Raw genomic sequence first — 24,662 nt, 5'->3', positions numbered from 1 at the left:
TCTTTATCTAGATCTCTCTTAGTGCTTGTATTGCTTAGCTAACATCAGCTATTCATTTACAAATCTTTGTTCTCTTCTATTTCCCCAAGCTCCGGAAAGGTTGTCTCTCCACGTTAAGCTTCCCTGCCCTTGGAATATATCTCATAATTTACATGTTGAATGAATTAACAGAGAACAACCCTATTCACAAACATAATAACTAACTTGTATATTGAGAAACGGAGTACAGTTTCTGCTTGGCTTCCTTTGATTCTTTTATTTGTTTTTTGAGAGAGAGAGAGCAAGAGAGAGAGAGAGAGAGAGAGCAAATGAGCTTGGGGCAGAGAGAGAGAATCCCAGGAGGGGCAGAGAGAAAGTGAGAGAGAAGCAGGGCTCACTGAAGCCGGGACTTGAGGTCACCTGACGTGGGACTGAACTCACAAACCCTGAGATCATGACCTGACCCAAAGTCAGATACATAACTACTGAGCCACCAGGTACATGGCTTCCTTTGATTCTTGCTTGTCCTTTGATCTTTGGCCATCATACCTGGGTAGGGAGCCAGTGGCCCACCTATTTTGTTGTGTCTGGTTCCACTGAGGTGTAATGAGTAATGACCCTTCACCCCTTCCATCTCCTCAGGTAGAATTTCTCTTCTAAATCCTAGAATGGTTATGGGGGCAAGTTTTAAGATCTATAGCACTGCCCTAAAGTACTTCAAGAACTTGCCAAGAATTGGTCAATTCTTAACCTGTGGGGCTCTTAACATTTGGCCTGCTTCTTTGTGCTACTGAAATTTTCCAGCTACTTCTAAAGAGGTTTCAGAAAACTGTTAATTTGCAATGTTTTTGGAGATGGATCTGAATCTCACTTCACAAACGCAAGGATGCAAGAAATAAAATTGTATTTACTTATTTTATTTTATTTTAGCACCTCTCTGACCCTTTCTTATTCCTATCTGCTTATCTGTTTTTCTCCATATAAACTACCCCTTCTTGAGTCAACCCTCCTGCCCCTGCGCCACCCTGACAGTATGGTGAACAATGCAGATAGTTGTTGAGAAATTCTGTTCATGCAAGCAATCTGACACGGTAGAGGTATTTTTGGAAAGGCATGGGCAAATTGAGTCAAGATTGCATGCATTCAGAGCATGCAGTGCATGAAGGAAACCCGAGGTGGGTTCTCTATAAAATGAGCCATCTTGGGGCGCCTGGGTGGCGCAGTCGGTTAAGCGTCCGACTTCAGCCAGGTCACGATCTCGCGGTCTCGCGGTCCGGGAGTTCGAGCCCCGCGTCGGGCTCTGGGCTGATGGCTCAGAGCCTGGAGCCTGTTTCCGATTCTGTGTCTCCCTCTCTCTCTGCCCCTCCCCCGTTCATGCTCTGTCTCTCTCTGTTGTAAAAATAAATAAACGTTGAAAAAAAAAATTTAAAAAAAAAAAAATAAAAAAAATAAATAAAATAAAATGAGCCATCTTCTCTAATCTGTCTTAGAGAGACAATTCACCTCTTTTGCAGCTTTCCTATAATTGAAGAAACTCATATATGATTTGTTTAAAGTATTGAATAGTCTTCACTCAACTTAAAAAAAATAGTCCAGAAAGTAACAGACTCAAGCCTGCCATTGGTTTGTTCATATTTCCTTAGTCCATGCTATCATGCTACTTGTCCTGCAAGAAATGGGATGGATCCTGTGTGTTCTCTATTAATTGATAACGATATTGACAAGAGCTTTTTGTGTGAACTCTAGAATCTTAGTGAATGCAGTGATTCTTGGCTACGTCCTGGCAGAAGTCAGTATACCCTCAGTAAGACTGACATTTTACCACAAAACTCAAACGATGATTACCTTTATCCAATTTGCCAAATTGGATTTGGTTAGAATTAGAATTCTGTGCATGTGAATTTTTTTAATTTAAATTAAAATATTTTTCACGTTTACTTATTTTTGACAGAGAAAGAGCGTGAGTGAATGGGGGAGGGACAGAGAGAGGGAGACACAGAATCTGAAGCAGGCTCCATGCTCTGAACTGTCAGCACAGAGCCTGATGCAGGGCTCAAACTCAAGAACTGTGAGATCACGACCTGAGCTGAAGTTGGATGCTTAACCAACTGGGCCCCACTGTGCATGTGAATTTATTTCCTATCACACTTTATTTCATAGCAAGAGCACTATCAGTTGTGGGGTGCCTGGGTGTCTCAGTCGGTTAAGCATCCAACTCTTGATTTCAGCTAAGGTCATGATCTCAGTTTGTGGGATCATTTGACTCCTGCAAATGACTCCTGCATAGAGCTCTACTCTGACAGCACAGGGCCTGCTTGGGATTCTTTCTCTCTCTGTGTACCTCCTCCACTCGCACATGTGTTCTCTCTCCCTCTTTCTCTCTCTCTCTCTCTCTCTCTGAAAATAAATAAGCTTTAAAAAAACACTATCAGTTGTTTTAACTTTTTCAGTAAATTGGGCAACTGATACATATAGAAGTTGAATTATTTTATTAATATTTATTTGCTCTGCTGCCTATATTGCCAGCAAACAAATATTAATGAAATTACTGAAATAGCTCTTCGTGGTTAGATTAATGGCCTCTTGTTCTTGTTTTTCATAAACATTGGTTCATGGTGTTATAATGCAGCGTTTTCCAGCTCACTTCATGGCCAGGCATACGTATATAATAATAATACTTTATATGGGACATTGGGGTAAAGGGCTCTCTGGAGCTTAGCTCCTCAGGGGCTGAGGGGATCAGTATTCTAGTACGCGTGTACCCTCTTCAAGGCACACGAGCGTGCTGCATGCCTATTCTGGGAGCTGCATTATGGTGCATCACAGACTTTATATAGTCCTGATTTCTTCTAGTAACATTGTTTCTTGATCTTATGATGACATGAAATGTTTCACTAATCATCGGCGTTATGTTTCATATTTTCCAGAAGGGCACTGTTACTCTCTAGCTGTCCTTCTTTCCTAGGTTGGAGAAGAGGAGATATAGTATCTAAATTCATGCACCAGTGTCAGGAAAGTTTCCTGCCTCTTTTTGACACTTGTTGGACACTAGTTGGACTAGTCACTTGCTGCCACATGGCTTCCAGTTATCTGGCTTTGAACCGTGGCCATTAAGTCTTACTGAGAGGTTAGTTTGATAAGTCTACTCAATAGGAAGACCTTGTATAAGAAGTGGAAAGGTTGAGGGGTGCCTGGGTGGCTCAGTCAGTTGACTGTCTGACTCTTGATTTTGGCTCAGGTCATGGTCCCACAGTCACAGGATTGAGCCCCACACCAGGCTCAGGCTGTGTGGAGCCTGCCTGGGATTCTCTCTCTCTCCTTCTCTCTCTTTTTTTTTTTTTTTTTCTCTCCTTCTCTCTTTGCCCCTCCCCTGCTCATGCTCTTGGTCTCTCTCAACATAAATAAACATTTTTTTTTTTAAAGTACAAAGAGGGGAATATACTCTGTAGGGTCTTTGCTGGGTGGATGACTTGGGTCTCCTCTCTTTGCTCTTTCTCCAACCAAGTAACTTCCTGCAGACACTTAATGCAGAGCTCAATGCCCTCAGGTTCAAAGGACAAGTGATGGCAGACTGTATGTTCTTTGCACATTTCTGAAAAGCTCCTGGTAACGTCTGAGGTGTTCTGCTTCTCAGTGCTGAAACCAGAGTTAACTGGCTGTTTGCCTCTCCCACACTCATTTCTTTCTTCTACTCTCAAAACAACCAACACACTTAAGTATATAAGCTACAAAACACTTTAAAGATACCTATAGTAAATATAAAACTTCTCTCTCTTTTATTTGCATTTAGATAAAGTATTCTTCCTCGATTCCTAGTGTGTTATTGGACCTGTGATTGCTGATGGAGAGGAGGAGGAAAAGGACTAAATCCTAAAATGCACAAGTCTTAGTGTTCAGTCCTAGAACTACCACTTATCCAGCCAAACGGTCATGTTTAATTTCTAAGCCATCTTGGTAAAATGGGACTGATGATACCTGTCCAATTTCCCTCTCAGAGCTAATCTGAAAAATCAGATCTCATGTATGAAAATACTTTGCAGGCTCTAAAAGCAAAAAGTAAATATAATTTGTTACCGTATTAAAAGTGGGCAGTGGGTCCTCAAGAGTTCTGTCAGCTGCTTGTAGGAATTCAAACACCAAGAGTGGGTGAGTGTGGCTCTGGTGGTGGTGGAGTTGACTCATACCCTCCCTCTGTGTTCCCTCCCTCTCCCTGCAGAGCAACCTGATCCACTACCTGGGCCTGAGCCATCATCTGCTCGCACTGAATTTTATCATCGTTTCTTTTGGCAAGAAAAGCGCCTGGTCGTCTCCTCAGGTGAAGGTGACCGATACTGACTTTGACGGTGTGGAGGTCAGAGTGTTTGAGGGCTCCCCAAAGCCAGAAGAGCCTTTGAAACGCAGCGTTGTTTACATCCATGGAGGAGGCTGGGCTTTAGCCAGTGCAAGTATGTCCTGGTCACCTTCAGGTTGTTTGGGATTGTGGTTGGCCCTGGGAGGGATGTGTGATTGAGTTTGACTTCCTTATTGGGTAAGGGCCATTTGACTTGGTTCCCCTGGACAGTCTCAGCTACCTCTATTATCCCAGCAGGATTGTTAATAGTGTCCCCTTTTCGCACTCAAAAGGGTCCTGGTTTTTGATGATTGATTCTATGATTACCCTACATACATAAAGGTTTTGCCCACCTGTTTACTGCTTGTTAATTCAGGCCCACTGTTTTGAAAATATTTCCTGTGACCGAAATCATAGGCTAACTGATGTGAAGGGCTGACAATAGCTTTCTCCACCAAGACAAGTTGAAGTTTCGCTGGGCCGGAATATGAGGAAATTATCTGCAGCTCTTTTGCCAACTTGTGTTTGAAGACATTTTTCTATGAAATAGGACAAGTGTTTCTGAATACCTACATTAACTCATCCACGTTCCATCTGCTTATGAAACCAAAGATGAAGCTATAAAGGGTGTACCACCCTTAAAAGGAAACAATGCTGCAAAATTCAAGAATATTCTTGTTGGTGTCGGATAACTTTCATGAGCAGAACACATTCAAAATGGCAGGCAGCCAAGTGGAGCAGCCTGGCGGAAAGAATACCAAGGAGGAAGTAAGGGCCTTATCTCTGCCTGTCATCATGGAGCTACTACCGCATCGTTAGCCCAAAGCTTTTGGCATCCCCTAGGTTTAAGGCAATGACAACTTGTTCCAGTTTGTGTTTTTATATAACATTTGTTTAATGTGGCAAAGGCCAAAGAAGTATAACTTTTTCTTGTAATCCCATTTCATAGTCATTATTTATTCTTTGATTTCATGGATTTGCTCAAGTTTTCAACAGATGTTTACTGAGTAAGTAGGTTTGCCCAGGACTGAGGGGTTCTCTGGGGGTACAGGACTTCCAGTAGAAAAACTCAAATAGTTATGTACAATCTTACACTTTTGGTTACCCTAATGTGTGCTAGGGGATGAGAACACAAAAGGGAGTAACAAATGATTGCAATCTATATAGTATTGGACACTTGCCCAGTGAGACATTCCATGGAGACCAAGAAGTGTAAATGCTGGAAATGGCATGGATTATGAGTTCACATGGCCTTTTCCCCGTAATTTTGACTGATCACTCCTGCCAGAGGAAGAGCTCGGGCTGTGGGCTCTCTGCAGGTGGTTATGTAGTTACTAAACTTCTGGTTCTAAGACTGCCTTGAAAAATGTATAATTAAAGTAATATTTGGCTCTCTGTAGGCAAATTCATCTCTTAGTTTATTGAAATAAGACCTAAGGGATTCAACTTTTATGTATTAAAATTGTTTGTCACTGCACCCCTTTGGATCCTGTTTCTAAGAATGCTAAGACTTCCTAAAATTCTATTTTTTATTTGTTGGTTTAAACAAAATATCCTGTTCTTCAAATTGGAAGAATTCAATTGAATTGCAGCAAATAAAGATATTAAAACAGAAAAATTATGTAGTTCTAAGGAGGTAACTCTTCATCTGCAGTGTTTTTTGAAAACACGTATGTTTGAAGAGCTACAAAATCAGAATTTGGTGCATTTCACATAGCCTATTATGAAATCAATGGCTACTTAGTTAAAAACGCATTCAAAGGTAACCTAATATGGATGTCCTGTTATTTTATACTAATTGCATTTTATCAGAAACCAGACTTAATTTTTGCATTTGTATATGTAACCCTATTAATGATACATATTTCGATATTTGCTTTTTATGGTTTTTATTATTAATAACTTAAGTGCAAGTCTAAGAGCAATCCACGATTAGCAGAATTTAAGAATGGACAGTGTTAAGTAACTTGTTTAATAATGATTGTTCCTTTGTCTCTTTTAGAAATCAGGTATTATGATGAACTGTGCACAGCAATGGCTGAAGAATTGAATGCTGTCATTGTCTCCATTGAGTAAGTAATTAATGCTAGTCATAAAAAAATAATTTTTAAGAAGGGATCTTAGATAACCATCTAGTTACTGTACTTTGTAAGTAAAATAAAGTGCAAAATACAGATCCAGAAAGATGAAGGGATTTGCCCAAGGTCACACAAAATGATTTTCTGATATAACGTAGAATTTCTTGAACTAGTTTTATAACACCTTGAATTATCTTTTTATTTTAGTTTTGAAAACTTCTGGAAAAGTTCTGAAAAGAATTAACGGAAATTGAGGAAAATATACGATCAGTTATCTGCAGGAAATAATTTTGTTTACTACCTTTTAAAATTTAAAACCAGGGGTGCCTGGGTGGCTCAGTCAGTTAAGCATCCGGCTTCAGCTCAGGTCATGATCTTGCGGTTCGTGGGTTCAAGCCCCACCTCAGGCTCTGTGCTGACAGCTCAGAGCCTGGAGCCTGCCTCGGATTCTGTGTCTCCCTCTCTCTCTGTCCCTCCCTTGCTCGTGCTCTGTCTCTCTCTCTCAAAAACGAATAAACGTTAAAAAAATTTTTTTAAATAAAATTTAAAAACCAATTAAGAGTTGGAAAAGTCATTCTGCTGGAGTTCCATTCTGTATCTCAGACCTTGTAAATGTAATGTGTTCAGCAAATCTCAGTCAATGCCGTTATTGTCATTATTATTAAGAGTACTAATAACAGTATGACTAATAATTATAGCAATTGTGGTGATAGTAATAATACAGAAATCCTGGTACCTGTCCTGTGGCAGGCATGTGCCGGAGCTATTGCATACATTGTCTCTCCTCCTTCAGACCTTTGTTCACATATCATCCTTTCAGCAAGGCTTTTCTTTTTTTAAATTTTTTTTTTTTCAACGTTTATTTATTTTTGGGACAGAGAGAGACAGAGCATGAATGGGGGAGGGGTAGAGAGAGAGGGAGACATAGAATCGGAAACAGGCTCCAGGCTCTGAGCCATCAGCCCAGAGCCTGACGCGGGGCTCGAACTCACAGACCGCGAGATCGTGACCTGGCTGAAGCCGGACGCTTAACCGACTGCGCCACCCAGGCGCCCCATCAGCAAGGCTTTTCTTGATACTATTTAAAATTGCAGCCCACTTTTCCTGTTTTATTTTCCTCCAGAACTGTCATCAACCTCTGACAGACCATAATAAATATATAATACATAATAAATACTTATCATGTGTGTAGTGTGCTAGGTTGAAATAGACTAAGTAAGTTCCATGAAGAGAGGGATTTTAGGGATTTTTGCCTGTTTTGTTCATTGTTTGTTTTAATTTTTTTTAATGTTTATTTTTGAGAGAGAGAGAGAGACAGACAGACCATGAGTGGGGGAGGGGCAGAGAGAGAAAGGGAAACACAGAATCCAAAGCAGACTCCAGGCTCTGAGTTGTCAGCACAGAGCCCCATGAGGGGCTCAAACTCACAGACTTCAAGATCATAACCTGAGCTGAAGTCTGACGCTTAACTGACTGAGCCATCCAGGAGCCCCTGTTTTGTTCATTGTTCATCATTAGTGCCTGGAGACATCCCTGGCAGATAGTGAGTATTCAATAAATATTTACGGAAGGAATGAATAAGGAGTCTTTCTTAATTCTCATATAAATCATCCAAGATAAGTATTTTGTTATTTTTCTCGTAGATGAGGAAATTGAGAGCCCAGAAGTTAAGTAACCTTCATAAGGTTACATAGCTAGCAAGTTACATAAATAGAGTAAGGCATTAAACCCAGGTGTTGAGGCCCCTCTACATTTTTAATCCAATATCAAGCCAGTATTGAAGAAAGCTGATAATGCTGAGCTGACAAGATTATAACATTAACCACTTTCCACGCCAGGAGCTCATCCAGCTCTCTTCTTCCCTCTGCCTCTCTCCACCATAGCTCATCCCCTCTGTGCTCTTGCTCCAGATCTGAGACCTAAGAGAATCTGTTCTTCGGCAGGGTCTGGGAAGGGCTGGTGTCCCAAGTCACTTGGGCAGCTGTGATCCTGGAACAGAAGACTTAGTCACACGGAGCAGTGTTATTGCTCCTCCTTAGCAGATTTGCCCTCCGAGACAGCTCTGGACAGCTCCCAGCCTTCCCTGGCCTCTCCACACACCACCCAGGTCACTCAAGGGCCCTCAGTGCAGTTTTATAATGTAGGAACCTTCAAGTAAAGGATTGCATCATCTAGCCTGGGCAGCTGGCCAGAGAAAAGCAGGAGCTGTTTAAATAGCTGAGCCCCATTATAGAGCTAGACCCTACAGCTCAGAACTGAGGAACCAGCCTCATGGACTTTTCAGTGGTTTCCTGTGTAGCTCCAGCTCCTCAAATCCTCAAAAGCCCGAGAAAAGGAGGGAAACTGGGCTTACTTAACTTGGCACCGTGAGGATTCTCCACACAGGACTTACCATCCAGGGCTTCAATATAAGCAATTGGCAGCGTGCCTAAATTCTTCCTACATGCCCTTCTCTACCCGTCACCATCTGTCTCAAGTAAAAGGTGTTCTTTTCATTCCAGGCTTATCGTAAAACATAGATAGGATGTTTTTAAGATTTCTTTTAAATCTAGAAGGACTGCTCTCGTCTTACCTTTCCATTGTGCCTCATCTATGTAGTGTACTATCCACAAGTTTATTACTGGGAGGCGTCACAGCAGTAGGCAAGTACTGTTACTCATGACTGCATGACCTCAGGCAGATCATTTAATGAAATGTGCAAACTGGAGTTAAGAATCCTTCCTGTATATCTAGAATGTGAGCTACTGGGAAGAGAAATCATGTCTTCTTTCCTTTGGTTCCCATCACCTAGTACAAGACTTAGAACATGTAGGCTAAGTAAAACACATGTTGAGTTAGGTCAGTGACTCCAGAGAATTGTCATGAGTATCAGTTTGGACAGTGGAGGTAAGAGGGCTTCAGATACTCTAATGCACTAGACAAGTCTGGAGGATCAGTGCTCTAGCCATGGAATGGAAAGACCCAACCTACAAATTTATTTATCAACTGTATGTTTGGAACTCACAGCACTCCCTTGCAGAAATCAAGAGCTAAGGTGGTTAGAATCTAGGCCAGCCAGCCCACAAAAAGTCACATAACCTATGCTCTAGTTGAAGGATAGCCAATACCACGTGGTCCGTGATCATGCTGTTTCTCTTGGAAAGTATATTCAGCTATCTAACTTGGGAACATATTTCTTCTCACTGCTCACTTCTTTCCTCTTCTATTCCACAAATGTTTATTGAATTTCTGTTATGTGCCAGTTACTGTTACACTCTGCTGACATAACAGTGTAAAGCAATCATAATCCTGCCTCCTGGGGGTTACAATCTAGATGAAAAAACAAAACACAAACAAGTAAGGTTAAATTATGATAAGTGATATGAAGTAGAAGACATCAAATAGGTAATATCTTACCTAGTTTAAAGGGTTTATTATTAATAGTATTAATAAGAATGTGAATAATAATTATAGCAATTGTGGTGAAAGTAATAATAATGCAAAAATCCTGGTACCTCACCAAATAGGTAAGATCTTACCTAGTTTGAAGGGTCAGAGAATTCATGTCTTAAAGAAAGTGATGTTTGCATTGAGCTCCTAAGAATGAGCAGAATCTAGTTAGACAAAGTGAGTTGGTCATGAGAGTCCACAGTGGTGTAATGAGAGGGCTTGGGAGGAATGGGAGAAAGCAGAGAGCGCGAAGGGAACAAAACACAAGAGAAGACAGATGGGGAGATTTCTGGCCATGAATAAGGAAAATAAGAAAGAGGAGTGGATGATTTGAGAGTCTTAGGAGGATGATGGACCCCTGGTTCTCCTGGAATTCTACCTTCTAGTGGGGAGGCTGTCTGGAGACCACTGCTCCTTATCCTTGAGGGCCATAGGTTTGGGTGGCGGCATGGCTTAGCTTCCCATGGGGTGTGGTTCCGGGGAAGGTTATAGCCTGAGGAAGCTGGTAGGCAGTGGTTGAGGGCAGCCCTGGTAATGGAATCACTCCCATGCAGCGAGTACCAGGAGCTGGAATGCCTCAGTTCATGTTGCTGGTGCTGGCTCACAGTTCTGGGAACAGACCCAGCAACTAAGGTAGATAACAGCCTTAAGATATAAAAATAGACCATGCTTCTGTTCAGTTGCTTCTACAATACGATGCTATTCTTACATATCAGTTGCACACAAATATTTGTTAAACAAATAAAGTTCATCTTATACTACGCAAGTAAGATACATGAATTCATGCTCATTTATATAATCTAGGAAGGTCCTATTTTATGTTCCTAAACCTATTTTCATAAACCTATTTCATAGTGCATTTTAGCCAGAACACTGTACCTTTTTACCTGTAGTTTATATAATAAGACACAGTATTGGAGCCATAAGATATAAGGAAGATTTAATTTCTTTCTTTTTTTTTTTTAATGTTTATTTTTTTGAGAGAGAGAGTGCTCAAGCAGGGGAAGGGTAGCGAGAGGAGAACAGAGGATCCAAAGCGGGCTCTGCATTGACAGCAGCGAGCCTGATGTGGGGCTCGAACTCACAAACCACGAGATCATGACCTAAGCCAAAGTCAGGTGTTCAACCTACTGAGCTACCCAGCTGCCCCTAATTTCTTTTTTTTTTTTTTTAATGTTTATTTGTTTATTTTGGAGAGAGAAGGAGAGAGCGAGCCAGGGAGGGGCAGAAAGAGAGGGGGAGACAGAATCCCAAGCAGGTTCCTTGCTGTCAGCACAGAGTGCGATGTGGGGTTCGAACCCACGAACCGTGTGATCATGACCTGAGCCAAAACCAAGAGTTGGATGCTTACCCCACAGAGCCACCCAGGTGCCCCCATCTTTTTTTTTAAAGATAAAATGTCAGATAATAGCAAAGGAGGCATGTTGGATGTGATTAAATTCTATTTGATCTACTTAATTCATTACTTCTACAAGGCATCTTCGTTGCTTTTTTTGGGTATGGCAAATGGTTTTTAAGTTGTGTTATGCTTTTAATTAAATCTTTTCTACACTCAAACTCCCTATTTTATGTAGGTGGAGACATAGTCCCATTCCACCAAATGTCAGGTGGCATTGTGCACAGAGCACTTGAAACTTCACAGAGCTGTAAAGAATGTTGCTAATGTAGACAGAAAAGAAGCTGGAGTACTTATCTTAGTCTGCGGCAAACAGGGTTATAAGGAAGGGGATCTTTATGTTTCTCTTTTTAATCCACAAAATTAGATGAGTGCAAGCTGACAAAATCAGAGTGCTTTTAGGAGGCTCAGTACACCACACATCTCAGTAAATAGTTGTACAAATAAGATACTCAGAAGAACACAGAGTGACGGTGACCTAGCTGTGACTTGCTCTCTGTTCCTTTTCCTGCTCTTACTCTGAGTCCTGAGGAGAGAAATCCTCATGCATCACTCCGATCTGGGCAGCACCGGACGGTGGGCAGATCAGATTCCCGAGGGTTCTCCTCTGAAGAAGGAAAGATTTGAAAATTTCCCTTTCACTCAGTCCAGGCCAACTTTAGCCAATGTAAAGGCCAACATCACAAATAACTTAATGCTAGAGAGAGATAATGTGCTTCTTTTAAGAAGTAGCTTGTTTTCTTTTCTTCCTTATCCTTAGCTAATGAATCTCTCCTGTTTAGACATATTCGACTAATGTCTTCTTGGCTGTGTTTTCTAGTAACCTGAAAAATCCACTGGTTTCTCTCTTGTGGTTTAGGTCTTTGAGAATTTCTGGGGAGCAGGGGGTAATCGGAGCTTTTACAAAAAGCCTGTGATGCAGCTGCAGAGCACCTGACTGCAAACCACAGTGAGGCTGTGAAGCCAGCTTCCACCCACACCTGAGCTCTAGGAAGCTACGTTTAGCTTCTGAAATCGCGAAAGGAGGCCAGGGGGAGGAGGCACTAAGCCTTCTTGGGCTTTCATGGCCACCTGGGAGTGCTCTGGCGCCTTTGTTACCCTTGTGGGTATAGGCAAGGTTTAGTCTGAATGGGAGGAGGCAGTTTAGATAAACACCAAGAGCCTGGGGAGATCCCTGCTGTGTATATAGATAAGTCTCAGAAAGTCTTAAATTGTGAACTGTGCATCAAAGAATCACTTCATTAAAAAAAACTTTTTTTAATGTTTGTTTTTGAGAGAGACAGAGAAAGAGCGTGGGATCACAGTTCTAGACTCAGTCACTCCTAGGGTTTTGGCAAAACATCCTGACCTCTTGTCAATTCTTTTGAATGTCATTCTTGTCCAATCAGCCAAGCCTTCACTGATCTCAGCTCTCCCTTGCTGAATGGCTGGCAGTCAAAACTATTGCAGGGGCAGATTTTGAGAGTAGAAACAGAAAGGAAGAACTTTCCTAACCTTAACCTTTATGCTTCCACTTTTGTGCAATTTTATTATATGTTTATTTTATTATTTTTTTATCTTATTTATTTTTGTGTTTCTTTAATAGAAAAAAAAGCATCTGCCTGGTAGAGGAATAAAGAGGTTCTTCCTCTGGAGTTGTCTCTCTCAAATAGAGAGCATAGTAGGGATGTAATTGATTTGTTTCAGATAACCCCTGCTGAAGACAGGGATTCTTTAAGACTGAGGAACATAATTAACCTTTTTATGTTCTCAAGGTGAATCTATTGAACTCTTCTCAGGAGCTGGTAAGAGGGAGCGTGGGGAAGCCAAAAAAGAAAAAAAGGAAGGAGATTTTATTTTAATCCTACTGAATCTAAAGGAGTATAATTTCATTCCAGTATATCTCCTGTATCTTTCACCTAAGTGGCACTGGATGAAGCAACCTCAGTGTCCTTGCCTGCGCTCAAGTTTGTACACACTGTTGCCAGGTGAGGTTATTTTGAGGGACAATGTGTATCACAATGCTCATAGAATACTAGTGTCATTCAGGACTTCAACTTCAGTGGGTTTGGATCAACTCCCCCCACTCTGGGCTTGTGTGCATGTCTGCTTTGGACTTAAGAAAGACCTTGTAAGTCTTTCTGAGCTCTCCATTTCCCTGGTACCCTAAATAAAGTAGGTAACAAAGTAACAGACCAGAGGCATGATACTGCTCATCTTAGGTACGTGTACGTCAGAGTCTTTAGTACATAATTATGACTTTCCATCTACTTGTAGAGGAAATAGAGGTGTCTGTACTATGACCTGTTGTTCGACTTTGAGAGCTCCAAGGAAGGAGAGTGACTTTTGGCTGGACTCGGAGAGGGTTTCATGAAAGAAGTGGCATTTGAGATTAAATTTACAGGATCGGAACATTTGATGAGTTGCTGTGGGAAGGGCAGAGAGAATAGAGACCAAAGCACTGGGGAAGGCAACAGGCAGATGTGTTCGGAGAACAGTGACTGTATGGGCTGGACTCAGTGATATTTCTCAAGTTTGGCTGTGCGTTAGAATTATTGGGGGCGGGCGGTGGGGGGAGGATTTTCCTTCAAATATAGACAGCTAGGCTCCACCCCAGACCAAATACTTTGGAATGTTTCATAGATGGCCTCAGGCCTCAATGTTTTTGTAAAACTCCCAGGATTATCCTAGGATGCATGCTGAGTTGAGAAACCCTGAACTACGCATAGAATACAGGAAGTAGAGGCCTTGACGATGTGCCCCCAGAGTAGGTAGGTTAGGAACAATTTCTTTTTTTTATGTTTTTTTTTTAAAGCCATATGGCTTATCACTTTCCTCGCCACAGGTGGTGCCATATGACCTATTTTATATGTAAAAGTGTAAAATATATCTTTAAAGTTTTGTTTGGAAGAAATAAAAGTATGTTCATAAAGATGCACCACATGTCAGGCACTGTGCTAGGTGGTTTGTTTGAGAATATTTTTGCAAAACCATTGAAATCATAAGGGGTGTCCTGGGATGTCAGAAGTCTATAGTTCTGAGAATTTACTGCTTTGATGAGGTCATGAGAAAACACACAGACACACATTTAAAAGGCTGTGGATTTTCAAGAATAAGAATATTTTTTAAGGCAGGGGTTACATGTGGGTTTTGAAGTCAGTGGTGAATTCACCACGCAGCTTTGCCACTTATCAGCTGTTGTGGACAAGTTATGCATCCTCCTGGAGCCTCATGTTCTCATTCTTTTCTTTCTTTCTTTTTTTTTATTTTTTAAATGTTTATTTATTTATTGAGAGAGGCAGAGCATGAGCAAGGGAGGGGCAGAGAGAGAGGGAGACACAGAATCTGAAGCAGGCTCCAGGCTCTGAGCTGTCAGCACAGAGCCCAACACGGGGCTCGAACCCACGAACCATGAGATCATGACCTGAGCTGAAGTTGGACACTTAACAGACTGAGCCGCCCAGGCGCCCCCGTCATGTTCTCATTCTTAAACCCACGGGTTTGCCCTGCAATTTGAGTGAAACACATCTGTAGCATATTTGGCGGGTGCCTCACCTAGCAGAAATAAGATAATTTTTATAGAGTGTACACATTTGTTAAACTGATTAAGCTTCATTCCTGAGTTTACAAGCAAATTTTGTATTTCTATAGCAGGAGGCATGTGCAGTTAACAGATAGGCAGAAGCCAGCACTGCAGAGTCATCTATCCCTGCAGTGAGCTGGGCAAATTGTGACTATATCTGCCATAAATTCATCAGGTGCTTTAACTCAAGATCTATAATTGTGAAATTAAAAAAAGTCAGAATCCTTTCAGTACTTTGCAGAGACCTATCTTTAAACAAAAGCTGCAGACAAATACATTTATACTTGCTTTCTTTGGCTATAGCACTCCTAAATTTTCTTCTGACTCTTGAGTGTTCTGTGGCTACAAAAATATTACAGAACTTTTATTATACTTCTCAGGTCAAATTCAAGTTACTTTCAAGGCTTATCTTGAACTAGGTGACCTCAGAAATGTATAGTTTCACTATATTTTCAAATCTATGAAAATAGTGTCCCTTTTTATTGAATAAAATTAGAGAAAGTTTTCAGCTTGAACAAAGAGAAGGGTTTAGGAGGTAGATCTTTAAGGGCACCAGGAAGACGCTTGTATTATAATCTATTTTTTTTTTTTTTTAAGTATGTTTACTCTGTTATCTGAGCCAGTTATTAATCAACTGATAAGATTGTGGCAGTAGCAGGGTATCTTTTTTCTTAATTAGAAATTTCTTTTTTTTTTTTTAAAGTTTATTTATTTATTTTGAGAGGGACAGAGTGTGAGTAGGGGAGCCAAAGAGAAAGAGGGGGAATCTCCAGCAGGTGTGCACTCGAGAACTGTGAGATCGTGACCTGAGCTGAAATCAAGAGTCAGATGCTTAACCAGCTGAGCCACTCAGGTGTCCCACCAATTTCTCTTGATTCAAAGTCACTAGACCTTTTGGGAAATAACATCTGAAGATTCAATTCATGTATGTGTACTGGTAGAATATGCTCTGTCATATTGGGCTACCAGGAAAACAGTTTATTATGATATATGGAATCTTGCTGAGACAAAATAGCCCTTATTCTCACAACTTGACTCATGAAGGACATGTGTTTTTATTTCATTGAAAGAATTAAGAATTCAGCTTGGTAAACTGAAGTTCAAATTGAGATCAAGTCCTAAAACTGGGGGTAAATGGAATCATATAAGATGGCGCCATCTAGTGGACACAATTGTATAATCCTACTCCTTTCACTCATTGATCAGTAGGATAGTAGTACTATATAGCATAGCAGCCACTTTAGGGCATAATGAAATTCAATGGGACAAAAAACATTTTGGATGATTAAATGATCACCACAGATAGGAAAATAAAAAAGAAATTAGAAAAATTATTTTATCTGTTATAAGGTAACCACTGAAGGAATGTCACATTTAGGACTTTTAAAATGCAGTAATCAATAGTCACTACTTCTCAGAGTATTTCACAAATGTTTGTTCATTTGATTGTATTTGCATTGAATGGCAAGATAATTAGCTGGATTTTAGATGGGAGAAAATAAGTTTCTAAGAATAGGTATGTTAATTATAAAATGAAAATGAAAAGACCTGAGTTGTTTGTTTGTTTGTTTGTTTATTTCTTTGAAGAGAGAGAGCACGATCAGAGGAGGGGCAGAGAGAGGGAGAGAGAATTCCAACCAGGCACAACACCATCAGTGCAGAGTCCGACATGGGGCTTGAACCCATGAACTGTGAGATCATGACCTGAGCCAAGGTCAAGAGTAGGACGCTTAACTGCCTGAGCCACCCAAGCACCCCGAGACCTGAATTCTTAATATTACTAGATTTTAATTAAGTACTTAGTTTCTATTCCACCTTGTTTTTATCTGTGTTTGACTTATTTTACAAATAAAGTAACTTTTTGGTGCCCCAGTTTCTTTTGTCTGCAAAAGGAAGGTATGTTAATAAAAGGGTTTACTGGATGGATGATTATGTGCCTAGCACATTGATAGATACTGGGAACACAGCGATGAATAAAACATAGTCCTGATTTCAGAGAACATACTCTTCAGAGGAAACACATAAATCATTTTAAGATGAGGCAGTAAGAACAGTAATATACTCCAGCACATAGAAGGATCAAGGAAAGGCATCCAGCTCAGTCCCAGAAGCAAGTGGAGTTATTATAGTCAAGGAAATCTACCTGGAGGAGTCTAAACCCATGAGTAAGGCTTAAAGGCTGAGTGAGAATTAATAGGGAAAGAAGGAGGAGGCCGAGAGGGCACTCCAAGCAGAGACTACAAGCAACTATGGATTTGTAAGATGTTATCATGGATGGGGTATCTGACACAATTTTGCTATGTTTCTCAAGTAAATCATGAAGGATCCCATATGGAGTCATTAAACAGGAGATCAATGAAGTGGTTGATGTTGCCAAGTCACCTTCTAATCCATAAGTGTCGTGAATTGAACACTGACTTCCAGAAATAAAATTCCCAAATCTGTTATGGTTCTACCCATATCTTAATAATCAACATCCACCTTTAACTTTGAAGTTGTGTTTCATGGCTGATGATAAAAAAGGGGGGAAAGATTATTGTTAATACAAAATCATTACATTTTTAATCCCTTTTTCTTTAATGTTTATTTATTTTTGAGAGAGGGATAGACAGAGTGTGAGCAGAGGAGGGGCAGAGAGAGAGGGAGACACAGAATCCGAAGCAGGCTCCAGGCCCTGAGCTGTCAGCACAGAGCCTGATGCAGAGCTAAACTTACGAATTGTGAGATCATGACTTGAGCCAAAGTCGGATGCTTAACCGACTGAGCCATCCAGATATCCCCAAATCATTACATTTTTAAACTATTTGATTTGCAAGAAAATGAATGGCTCAGGGGCGCTTGGGTGGCTCAGTTGGTCAAGCATCCAACTGTTGATTTTGGCTCAGGTCATGATCTCACGGTTCGTGAGCTGTCAGCTCAGAGCCTGCTTGGGATTCTCTCTCCCTCTCTCTCTCTCTGCCCCTCCCCCACTCATGCTTCCACCCCCCCCAACCCTCTCTCTCTCTCAAAATAAACTTTTTTTTTAAAAGAAAATGAATGGTTCATTTTTATATTTATTTCAATCCTTACCTGTTTACTTCTGTGTCAAAAGAACCAGCTTCCCCATAAACTTTAAAGGGCCTATAAAGACTTGGTGAAGTCCTTAAATGAATACAACTTTTGTCTTCACAGATACAGGCTAGTTCCAAAGGTTTATTTTCCTGCACAAATTCATGATGTTGTACGTGCCACGAAGTATTTTCTGCAGCCAGAAGTCTTACACAAGTATTCGGTTGACCCGGGCAGAATTGGCATTTCTGGTGACAGTGCTGGTGGGAATTTGGCCGCTGCTCTGGGCCAACAGGTAACAGATTGCCGTGACAGGCTGGTGGTAAGAGGATTCTTGCTAACCTGCAGACCTACACACATATTCTTCGCTATGTATGGCAAAGGCTTAGCAGGTAGGCTGCTCAGTATGGGGCCAAGTTATTCAGATGACTGCGCTGGGAGAATTCTCGGATCTTTCTGAAGTAGCAAGAGGGGTAATTGAAAGAGATGTCACCTCTGAGTCCTTGGAAAGTCCCTGATTACAATTAATATGAAAGATGGGCTAACAGTTTATAGGGCTCTCTTGCTCCTCAGCAATATGCATGGAAATCAAGTATCTCCAGCTTCTTTTCCATATTGGACTTGCAAAATATTTTTGCTTAAATTCCAGTTGCTAAGATTGTTTCCTTAGAACTTTGAGTCAAACTGAAAAGCTAAAAAGTGTTTCCCAACATTTTTTAAAATCTAAAAGAAAAAAAATTAAAATGGGTCAGCCACTTCGAGTGTTATAATACCAGTTAACCTGAGCTTACCTGGTTAAATTCTCTGGTTAAAACTATCTAGCTCTAATAGCACCCAAAATTTTGGGCGGCTGTGTAAATTCAAAGATAAGTATATTTTCTTCCTCTGATGGATTAAACAAGTTTAGAAGAGCATCTCTGTCTTCTCATCTCCAGATTTCTTTTGGTATTCTCAAATTGCAGTACATAGAGAACTTCAGTGGGCACTGATGGGTTTGGTATACATGTGTTCTGATGTGGTAAGAAGAAAGTCCTGGTGCAGTGGGGAGAGGATCATGGGCTTTAATATTAGCAGTGGAATGAATCCAGTCTCCCTGCTTTGGAAGCTACAGGGCTTCAGGCAAGCCCCTGAATATCTCTGACTCTCAGGAAAATGAGGATAATGCCATCTGATTGCAGGACTATTGCTGGGACTTAGTGAAATGATGTATATGCAATTCCTGGCACATATTAATAGTACTATTAACTGATCATTTCCTTTTGCTTTTACAGAGCAGTTATATCTTCCCTGGGGGATGGGGTTCTAAACTCTGACGTGAAACAAAATTGTACAGCTAAAGTGACCTTGAAGGTTGTTTAGTTGCCTATAAAACCCAGTGACCTAGTTAGCTGCCTTTTAGATGTTACATGCAAATGTATACCATTTTGGACCCTAGGACTGGAAAATGAGGCAGTGTGTTCACATTTTGTGAAGGCATGGGGGGATGGAGATCTGATGAGGTAGAGGATGCGTTCACATTCCCATTTAACCTCAACTCTGGGGCACATGCTCATTAAGGAGAATGGAGGGCATGTTGCCAGCACTATTTAAATTCTCACTTATGCAGCATGAAGACTAAATGCTCATCAGAGGAGATATCCTGAGGTCCTGCTATAACACTTTGGAGTCCCATCATCTGTTCATTTAGCTTTTCCTACCCTTCTCCTCTGGAAGAGTTAGACTAGTTTGTTTCTCCCTAGAAAGCCATTGCCTTTTTTCACTTTGCACAGAATAGTGAACTAAGAAAAGTTCTCATGTCATCCATCCATAGTACCCAGCAAGGTGTGCTAGTGCCGAAGGATAGATACAAGTGAAGTGTTCATGGGGGGTTAAAGACCTAAGAGATCACACGCATTTGCAGTGTTCACTAAAAACATGGGTTGCAAACATCATAACTTTCTTAGTAAACATCCAGCAGCTTGATGCATGTGTGGGGAGTGGTGCTGGTGGTGGGTGGTGGGGAAGTTTTTATTTTATAAACCGTATTACTTAATACCATGTCTGGTAGAAATTTCCTAGTTAGAACCTTTTGACTGATTCCAGGTAATGCATTCAGCTACTTTAAAAGGTGTGGTTTCCATACAAAGAGCCATGCAGCAGGAAATAATGTGTCTGCTTCCTCTTCTCCAGTTTACTCAAGATGCCAACCTCAAAAACAAGCTCAAAGTGCAAGCTTTAATTTATCCAGTTCTTCAAGCTTTAGATTTCAACACGCCCTCTTACCAGCAAAATGTGAACACCCCAATCCTGCCCCGCTACGTCATGGTGAAGTACTGGGTGGACTACTTCAAAGGCAACTATGACTTTGTCCAGGCGATGATTGTTAACAACCACACTTCGATGGACGTGGAAGAGGCAGTTGCCCTCAGGGCCCGTCTAAACTGGACGTCCCTCTTGCCTGCATCCATCACAAAGGACTACAAGCCTGTGGTGCAGACCACCGGCAACGCCAGGATTCTGAGGGAAATCCCTCAGCTGTTGGATGCTCGCTCGGCCCCGCTCATTGCAGACCAGGAAGTCCTACGGCACCTCCCGAAGACCTATATTCTGACGTGTGAGCATGATGTCCTAAGAGACGATGGGATCATGTATGCAAAGCGTCTGGAGAGTGCAGGTGTGGAGGTGACCCTGGATCACTTTGAGGATGGCTTCCATGGATGCATGATTTTCACCAGCTGGCCCACCAACTTCTCAGTGGGAATCCGGACTAGGAATAGTTACATCAAGTGGCTGGATCAAAACCTGTGAAAGAGGAAAATTTCCAGAATCTTGACCTCCTGCACCTGCTTTGGAAAGAGATGCACTTTTTAGTTGATTACTTTCCCCTTGTTACTTGTGAGTTATGGAATCTCCATTCCCTGCAGACTTTATGTTAATTTAATTTTTGAAAAATGTGTTTGACTAACGTAAGTACAAAATGTCTAAATCTGGTTCTCCAAGTGGACCAGTCTTTCTGTTCTTGTTTGTTTTTTGTGTTTTGTCTTGTTTTGTTTTGTTTTGTTTTGTTTTGTTTTTAGCCAAACTACCACCAATACTCACGGCTACAGAAAGCAGGACTAGGAGCTGAAATAGCTTTGCGTTCTGTCTTCGTCAAGGAATTCTTTCCAGAAGAAATTCTTCCAGCTGTGGGTGGCATATGTGGGCTCTTCTTTAGCTTGTAGAGTTTACTTTACATTCAGAGCAGTGTTACTTGTGTGCACATTAAGGTCAGTGTTAGATACCAAACGCCCTCTGTGCTTTATGGATAGATGGTTTTGTTTCCTATGGGAATTTCAACAAAGGTGTTCTAGCAAGGACAAATTTCTCAAATAACTTTCTTCCTTTAGAGTGTTAATTTTATGGGATAGCTCTCTGTAAGTCCAGTTGGATGATGACGATACTTGAAGGTTACTTTCTACCACTATTATTAGAAAATATACGATTGCATGTAGTGGATATCTGTACATTGTAAAGTTTTTTGGTTATGCTGTCTCCATAGGGGAGATCTTTTGGGAGCAAATTCATTTAGATTTAGGATAAATTTGTCATTACAGAAACAAGTGAAAACAGACAAATGAACTAACTTATTTATTTTCATAATGAATACTTCTGACATAAATTACCAAGAGCAGTGTGTATATTTTTGGCATAGTCAGAAAAGAAGATACATTTAATATTGAAATTATGAAAAAATACCTTTAGAAGGTCTAGTTTATTCTTGAAAACTCAACTTTTTCACTTACATGGCTTTAAAATGGGACTATTTTGGTATATATATATATATAATACCATATATATGGTATTATATATATATATTTGGTATATATATATATAACCATATATATATATGAAATGTATTGTTTATTTTTTTAAGTTATTTAATGTTAATATATACAGCTCGACTTAAGATTTTTCAGAATAACATCTATGATGAATACTAAAAATAACGATATTTTTTAAGAAACTACCTTAGAATTATATCCACATGTAATTTTATGGAAAGAGGTAAAGTAGCTATTAATACTACTGTACATTAGGCTTAAATATTTTGATGTCTATATGCATATACAAATTAAAGTAATTAGAAACTGTGACTACACTTAGTAAATTCATCTAAGTTGACAGTTGGAGAATTTAGGTAAGACACACACTGCTCAATTCTGCCCTCTGTGGTGAGAGGAACGCTAGCTCATATTCTCCAGGGTGATGCATACCTGGTTCCTTCACCTCTTTTCTGTCTCCTTCCAGCCTGGTCTAGGAGTTACAATAGCCCAAGCTTGACTTTGTGTAAAGCCTTCACTGCCAGTGGGAACATCTTCGGCATAGCAAGGGACTCCAGTTGTGGTTTGAGTGCCTCTGCCCTCCTTCCTGCCACTTTTACCACTGCCCCCACCCTGCTCTTTGCAGGGACTGCCAAGGCCAGGTCATGATACAGCCAGTTCATCAGTGGAGAGGAAGAGGAACCTTTTCACTCATTTGAAAGATGGGCATTTCCTACTTCTGGCAAAGAAATAAGTGAAAGTGTACACCCTTCTTTTTCTTTTTTTTTTATTAAAAATGTTTTAAATGTTTACTTATTTTTGAGAGAGAGCACAAGCAGGGGAGGGGCAAAGTGAGAGGGACACAGAACCTGAAGCAGGCTCCAGGCTTTGAGCTGTCAGCACAGAGTCCGATGCAGGGCTCGAACTTGCTAACCGGGAGATCGTGACCTGAGCTGAAGTCGGACGCTTAACCGATGAGCCACCCAGGCACCCCTTATTTTTCATTTATTGTACAAGCCAGTAGCATTGTTATGTACAAAACAGATGTAAATACAACAGTGTGTGTATGTGTGTGTGCCTGTATGTGTATAAAAATAATCATGCAAATTAACATGCTAATGGACAGACACAAGTTATTTACTGTCTCTGAGCCTCTTTTCCCTTTCCTCTAAAGTCAGAGATTTGAATTACTTAATCTGCAAGGTGTCTTCCAACAGTCAATTCCAACCATTTGGTTGGACTGGCAAATTGTATTGGCTTCTTCTACGGTGTTTTGGGTTGTTTTGTTTTTTTGGGGGGGGGTTTTGGTAGGTCATTTTTCCATATATACACAGACACAAACATCATTAAAGGTTTTTTTTTCCTAAAAAAAAACAACAACAGGATTTTAGTTCTTCCTCTTTGACAGCTACTCTCATTTAATACTATTGTTTTCTTACATCATTTGAAGGGACCAATGTTTGGACCTTAGTTTGAGGTTATCTACCTCTAAGAAAGCAAAGAAAATATAATACATGTGCAGAGTTTCTTAAAATGGCATATTTTCACCCAGAATTATGAGCCAAATGCTGCCATAGTTACAGACAACAAATGATTCTAGACCTTTAAAGGGTTCTTTTGGATGAAAAGGGAGTAAAAGAAAAAGGGTCAACCACTGTTTCTAATGAAACACGTGAGTTTCATTAAAGCTTTTATGTGTGAATGATTTGCCTAATGACTTGCACTGGATCCCACCCCAGACCTTGCTTGAAGTTCTTTCTTGAAATTCTCCCTGGAATAACAGCTGGGAATCAGGATACACAAAAACCAGTACATACAAGAGAGGCTAAACCAACCAAAAATCTGAGCGTTAAGAACTCCTTTGGGAAGACTACAGAGTTTTTGGTGAAGATATTTTAGTTTGGGGTGAGTTCGCTTTCTTTTAATTTTTGTTCTTAAATAAAAAAGCTTATGTTCTGCAGATTGATTTTTTTTTATAGTGTGATGGCTTTGTTTTGTTTTTCTATTTTATGAAAAAGTTGATAGTCTTTTTGTAATGTTGTTTGTGAAATATGAACATAAATATATGAAGAAAAAAATCTTGAAGCGCTACAAATATAGTGAAGTGTAAATCAGTCTTAATGTTTTATCATTGATTTGTGAAGAATTTGAGACTATTGTATCATTCTCTTGGTGGCTATGATATTTTATGCATGACCTTTTAACTTTTGACTTTTTGCTTATTTCCCACTGCCAAGGGCAAGGCAGATTTTATGAAGGATTTTGGTAGCAAATCTATTTTATAAGACGAAAATCCAGTGTGGAGATAGGAAAGCCTGTATCTGTTTTGACTCAAGTTTGGAAATAAAATGGCTCCATCTGGGAATGTGCCTCTTTCACTTTTTGTCTCCCTTTCTGGTTCCCATCTCTGTCTCTGTATCTCAGATCCCTAGCCACAGCTCTGCTCAAATCTCCTGCCGGTCAGAATCCTCCAGCTGCCTTTCAATCACTGAGAGGTAGTTCAGTGGCCTCCTTGATGACAATCGATTCTTGTCTGGATACAGTATGTACTGCTCATATCGGGGAAACCTGCCTTGGTCTGGCTAGAATATTCTTAAAAGTGAGGCAGACCCTGGGGCTATTTTGGGTCTTTCAATACACGTATTAGAAAGGGATGATCTTAGGGCAGATGAATTTGGATTGGAATTCAATCCACAGATGTATCAGTATTACTAGAGGCAAGTTTTCAAATTGACCCTGACATTACAAGCATATCTAATAATTTCACACACGAGTTTATTATGCTTAGTTGATATCAACGTCATAGGAATGTTCAAAACTTTTTTTCAAAGTGAATTGTTCCTATTCTAAACGGTCACATATGTGTGTATAAATTATATTTTTCTATTCAGTTATTCAACTCAATCTTTCATTCTCCACAAAACCTCTGCTGGATGGCTATGTTTGGCTGGAGAGATCCACTAACAGTTCCAACAATTCTCCTTTGGAGCATGAAAGATGTACTTTATGTGTTTTAATATTGTTGTTTCTGTGATTTTCATTTCTTTAATCTCCCACTATT

General features: G+C 40.4%; 1 protein-coding gene across 1 annotated transcript in view; it reads left to right on the top strand.

The window, feature by feature from the left end:
• NCEH1 (neutral cholesterol ester hydrolase 1) overlaps positions 1–23,966 on the top strand; it is a 61,255-nt gene extending 37,289 nt beyond the window's left edge. Inside the window, exons 2-5 of the mRNA XM_025913862.2 lie at positions 4,196–4,424; positions 6,312–6,381; positions 17,946–18,117; positions 19,992–23,966. Coding sequence (XP_025769647.1) covers positions 4,196–4,424; positions 6,312–6,381; positions 17,946–18,117; positions 19,992–20,609 — 1,089 coding nt within the window. The 3' untranslated portion in view covers positions 20,610–23,966. The remainder of the gene's footprint in view (positions 1–4,195; positions 4,425–6,311; positions 6,382–17,945; positions 18,118–19,991) is intronic.
• Positions 23,967–24,662: the final 696 nt, after the last annotated feature.

This window comes from Puma concolor, chromosome C2, assembly GCF_028749965.1.
Source record: "Puma concolor isolate L17-30 chromosome C2, mPumCon1.1.hap2, whole genome shotgun sequence".
Classification (NCBI taxonomy): domain Eukaryota; kingdom Metazoa; phylum Chordata; class Mammalia; order Carnivora; family Felidae; genus Puma; species Puma concolor.
The sequence above is the reverse complement of the archived record's forward strand: the minus strand, read 5'-3'. Positions and strand labels throughout refer to the sequence as shown.